The sequence below is a fragment of the Gymnoscopelus braueri genome (assembly GCF_963280865.1).
Source record: "Gymnoscopelus braueri genome assembly, chromosome: 22".
Taxonomy (NCBI): domain Eukaryota; kingdom Metazoa; phylum Chordata; class Actinopteri; order Myctophiformes; family Myctophidae; genus Gymnoscopelus; species Gymnoscopelus braueri.
Window position 1 is genome coordinate 8,137,104 of NC_137624.1, and position 5,714 is coordinate 8,142,817.

Consider the following 5,714-nt stretch of genomic DNA (forward strand, 5'->3'; position numbering starts at 1 on the left):
GAAATGTGATTTGAACAGAGCTCCCTGTGCAATGGCGGTGTTCCTGGACTTCAAGAAGGCGTTTGACACCGTCTGTCACCAGGTCCTCCTGTCCAAATTAACACATTTTAATTTTTCCCCAGAAGCTATACAATGGTTTAGTTCCTATCTATCCACCAGAAAACAGTGTGTAAGTGTAAACAGTGTTAAATCCCCCTACCACACCTGTTCGGTCGGTGTCCCCCAGGGCTCAATACTAGGTCCAATTCTGTTCTCACTGTACATAAATGACCTACCTGAAGTATGTAATAATCTACATGTCCAGATGTATGCAGATGATGCCGTTGTACTTGCCCATGGTAAAAGCTATGCAGAGGTGTCAATAATCTTAACCTCAGCTCTGACAAGCATTCAAGACTGGCTTATAGATTCATGTCTGCTCCTGAATGCCAAAAAGACAGTCTGCATGGCCTTCTCCAAAAGACCAGTTGTGTTGGAGTCCTCAAATGTGTTTCTGGGTGGGGAGGAACTTGAACTTGTCCCAGAGTTCAAGTACCTCGGAGTCATACTAGACTCAACCCTAACTTTTAAAAAACATGTGAAGAAAGTCACAAATACGATTAAATTCAACCTTCAAAATTTTAAACAAATTAGACCCTTCCTGACAGTTGGAGCTGCCAGATCGTATCTTCACTGTATGATCCTATCACACATTGAGTACTGTTTTACAAACTGGTCTTGCACAGGCGTGACGATCCTAAAACCCATCGAACAGCTCTACAAAAGTGCGCTCAAGGTGTTTGACAGGAAGCCTCACTCTTATCATCATTGTAACATACTCAGGAGGCTCAATTTTTTTAGCTTCGACAATTTCAAAAAGTTCAAACAGGTTGGGGTCATATACAAGACCTTACATGGTCTGTGCCCGCCCCCCCTAAGGGAATTCATTAAAAGGAAGCCTGAAAGAGGAATCAGTACCAGAGCAACCACTCGAGGAGATTGTGAAGTGCCGCACCGGCAAACAACCTTCGGTCAAAATGTCCTCTCAGTACAGGGTTGTGTAGCATGGAATGGCCTTCCTCTACATATAAGGGATTGTGCTACATTTCCATCTTTTAAATTCAATGTGAAAAGATGGCTGCTTGAAAACCAAAGCTGCAACCATTTGTGATCATATTTTAGGTTTTTTTAGGCTATGTGATGTAATGTAATTGTATTTCACCGTTTGTCTGTTTTCTGATGTTATTGTTTTTATGTTTTTATGTTTTGTGTGAGGACTGCGGATGAAAATTAGCATCTTTGCTAAATCCGGTGTATTTACGTTCATGTGACGTTCATTAATATGCTCTGTCCTGTCTAAATAAACAAATAAAGTAAAGTACACACACACACACACACACACACACACACACACACACACACACACACACACACACACACACACTTCTATCTGTCGTGTTGACCCATTTGTTTACTACTTCTTCTCAGAATAATTCATCATGTCAAGAACACACTGATGTGCAGCAGTGTGAGAAAGGTGGAGTGGATGAGGGTTTCCTTTTAGTGGTTTGAAATATTTGCAGAGCAGCAGCTGCAGTACATATGACAATTCATGAAGCAGTAACTGCTAGTGGACTGATCCAGACTCACTCAGCTAGCTCTAAAGTCTGTCTATTTTCTCTGGAACATTCCAGTGACATGGTGCTTTTGTGTCTCTTTTTAACACAGTTTTACTTACCTAATGAAGTCAGCTACCTCTTGCTGCAGCACAGAATATAACATCTGCTGCGGTAGAGCAGCTCACCACGGATATCCCCCCCCCCACACACACACACACACACACACACACACACACACACACACACACACACACACACACACACACACACACACACACACACACACAGAGAACATTTATCAAAGTTGCTTTGGTTGGTTAGTTTATTTCATTTCTTCCGTTGTCTCGTGACAAGAGAAGACACACTCGGGCCACAGACATGGCCTCAATACAACTATTGTCAATTATGATGTTTTTCACCTGGATTTCTACATCAAATGCATTATCCAATATATGCACAGCAAGTCCAGGTAAGGCCAGAAGTTATTAAAAATGTTTAACTTCGATTTATTTGGATCGAAAAGAAGAAACTCCCGCTCACTGTCTTCAAATGCAAATAAAAGGTTTTTATGGGAAACAACGTGTTGGTGTGTAGTTTGACCTTCATCAGGTTATCTTTGCCAAAGATAACCTGATGAAGTTGTTTGTCATTAAAACTTTTTATTTGCATTTGAAGACAGTGTGCAGGGGTTTCTTCTTTTCAGTGCGTTGGGCCCTTGTTTGGTCTTCTCCTACACACCTGTAGCCTTTGTATAGGTGTGCTTTTGATTTATTTGGCTCCCCATTAGCTCCTACCTTAGCAGCTACTCTTCCTGGGGTCCACACAGAAATAAAATACATTACATAACATGAAAACATTTTACATGACAGTATAAGAGAACAGTTAAAAACTTAAAATACACATATACACATACAATACTGTACCTGTACCAGTGATGGTTCACTCGATTAATGATGGCTCTTTTTGACCACAGACCATGTAAACAGAATCACCCCAGAAGGGGGAGGTATATGTAATAGAATAAATAAAAATGAATGAGCTAGTAGATCTGCTATTTTCTCTATTTTAGAAAACAAATTAAAGTATAAGTTCTTGAGTTTCCTGTAAAAACTGACTTTAATGTATGTCTGCTTAATTGAAGTAAAACATGGACGTGGTTTCATCGGGATTGTGGTGGATCCCCAGGACCAGGACCAGGGCCTAGTTTGTGTGAATAATGCAACAGCTGAAACTCCGTTTATCCAGGTCCTAGTTCGTGTCGAAAAAGCAACAGCTGACACACTGAAGAGTCATCTGACAACCATCTTCCTCCCCATCCTCTACATCATAGTGTTTGTTGTGGGCCTGCCTGCCAACACCATGGCTTTGTGGGTGTTTCTGTTCAGGACCAAGAAGAAGCATCCATCAGCGATCTACATGGCCAACCTGGCTCTGTCTGACGTGCTTTTTGTCATCTGGATCCCCCTAAAGATTGCTTACCACTTTAATGGAAATGATTGGATCTTTGGAGAGGGGCTGTGCAAAGTCTTGGTGGGGTTCTTCTATGGGAACATGTACTGCTCCATCCTCTTCATTGCCTGTCTGAGTGTACAGAGGTGCCGGGTTGTGGTCAACCCTTTTTCTGAGCAGAACGGGAGCAACAAAGTGGCAATTGGTGTCTGTGTGTCCATCTGGGTTTTCATCTGGACCACCACCATTCCTCTATACCAGTATGATCACACAGTTAGAGTCATAGACCTCAATATTACCACCTGCCATGATGTTAATGTCATATGGGACAGAAATGACCCTTTCACTTCTGTCAAGTACCCTTATTACTACTTCATGTTAATGGCCACCGTTGTGTTTCTTATTCCTTGCATAGTAATTGTTGTGGCCTATGTCCTTATGTTATGGCACCTGGAGAAGAAGAAGAAGACGGTACGTAATGTAAACAGAACAGCAGCAAAGAACCGTCACAAAACTTTGGTGTTGATTGCGACGGTACTGGTGACATTCCTGGTGTGTTTCATCCCCAGTAACATAATGCTGGTGATTCATTACTATCTGCTGAGCATTGGGGAGACTAACACTGGATATGGCTTCTATATCATCACTCTGTGTTTGGCCAGCCTTAACAGTTGTCTAGACCCCTTTATTTATTACTTTGTGTCAGATGACTTCAGAAAGCATGTGAAGAACACACTGCTTTGTAGGAGCAGCAGGACTGTGGAGAGAATAGAGTCTGTGGAGAAACATTCCATGAATAACAAATCTTCTGGGTCTGGGTCTGGGAATACAGAGAGCTGTAGAGGAGAGTGAGGACTCTGAGAAGACACTGGTGTACGATATGGCATACTGTCGACTGTGCACTGCCTGTACTTCCTATCCTGACCCACCAATATATTCACCTTGTGACAGTGGGGAAGAAGAATAAATAGGACTCTTCATAACAATAGATACAGTGTGATTGGTCACACTTAATTTGCTGAAAACGTGGGATGGAAAACGAGGTACAGCAATAATAGATAACTTCTGCAAAGGTAGTCACCTTTCCTCTTTTGCGCTCTCTTTCTCTCTTGTTCGCACGCACAGCCGGCTTCATAGCAAGCTCCCAGTTCCTGGTATCAGTATCACAAGGTTAATTCACCCATGCACACAGTGATAAGACGTGCAAGCAAGTGATAGATTTTTTTCCCTCATTTCAGGGCCCCCCTCTAGATGGCACCCTTTTTTCTTTTTTAGATTTTCCAAACCAGGTCCTTTACCCCATCAATGTTTCAAGTTAGCTGAGGTGATACCAAAGGTGACACTGGTTAGCATCTGCAACAATATATAGAATAATGGGCAATATACACACACACAAACTCTGTTTTTACAGTTAAATGCATTGAAGTTAATGGATATGGTTAAATACAAAACAGCTCAAATCATGTTTAAAGCAAGAAATAATTTTAATATACAGAAGATGTATATTAAAATAATTTTGATATACAGAAGATGTTTTGTTGATAAAGAGGGGGGTTATACTTTGAGAGGGGAGCTTAACTTCTCCTGTATCTTGTGTATCACAATCTGTGGGGTCAATTTATGGAATGGTCTGGATATGGAACTCAAACAAAGCTCAAATATTGTATACTTTAAGAGGATGTAAAAAAACAAACATTGTTAGCTGTTATAGAGTGGAGGAAGGGATGTGTTGATTATATTGGCTTGTATATTTATGTTTTGACACTGTGTGACAGATTTGGCTGCACTATATAGGGCGTAGGGATTGTGTATAAAGGTATGTTATCTACATGACACATCATTAATATACAGCAAGTATATATATGTATATATAAGTCATATACAGTATAGTAAGTATGTTTGTTTGTGTTTGTTTGTGTGTGTGTGTGTGTGTGTGTGTGTGTGTGTGTGTGTGTGTGTGTGTGTGTGTGTGTGTGTGTGTGTGTGTGTGTGTGTGTGTGTGTATATATATATATATATATATATATATATATATATTTTTATTTTTTATTTTTTTATTATTATTTTTTTTTTTTATTATTTTTTTTTTCATGATGATGGGTTTAGTTGCGATTGACATTAGGTGGGGATAGATATCTACATAGTTCGTCACTGATATGGATGTTTTGGTGCAAATGTATTGTACGTTGTTTTTGGATTTATTGTATTTTATTGTGCATGGTGAACATAATAAAAGTGTCTCCTGGTGCAGCTAAAATAGGCGGGTGTGAACTTTCCCAGCGATCGAACGCTGCGTTCATTCAATTCAAATCATTTAAATTATTTTGTGTCAAATCACATATATTTAAGTGTCAAATCACAAAAAGTTGTTTCAAGACACTTTACATGCAGAGCAGAGACCCGACATTGTCTCACCCTGAGCAAGCAATTTTGCGACAGTGGCAACAAAAAACTCCCCCTTAACTGGAGGATGCGTCAGGCAGACCAAGGCTCTAGGATGGGCGGCCATCTGCCTCGGCCCTGAGAGAAAGAGAGACAGAGGGAGAGGGAGATACAAGTAGTAGCAATAACTATAATAATAAATGTATAATATAATATAGTACAACAATAATGTTGTATAGTAGGCCTATATTGGTATAATATAAGAATGTTAACATAATATACCTT

At 40.1% G+C, this 5,714-nt stretch overlaps 1 protein-coding gene across 1 annotated transcript; it reads left to right on the top strand.

Moving 5' to 3' along the window:
* Positions 1-1,986: 1,986 nt before the first annotated feature.
* Positions 1,987-4,423, top strand: LOC308078396 (proteinase-activated receptor 2-like). Its single transcript, XM_080419549.1, has 2 exons — positions 1,987-2,067; positions 2,740-4,423. Exons 1-2 carry the CDS (start codon positions 2,004-2,006, stop codon positions 3,897-3,899), a joined length of 1,224 nt encoding a protein of 407 aa, XP_080275675.1. The 5' UTR covers positions 1,987-2,003; the 3' UTR covers positions 3,900-4,423.
* The last annotated feature ends 1,291 nt before the right edge of the window (positions 4,424-5,714 follow it).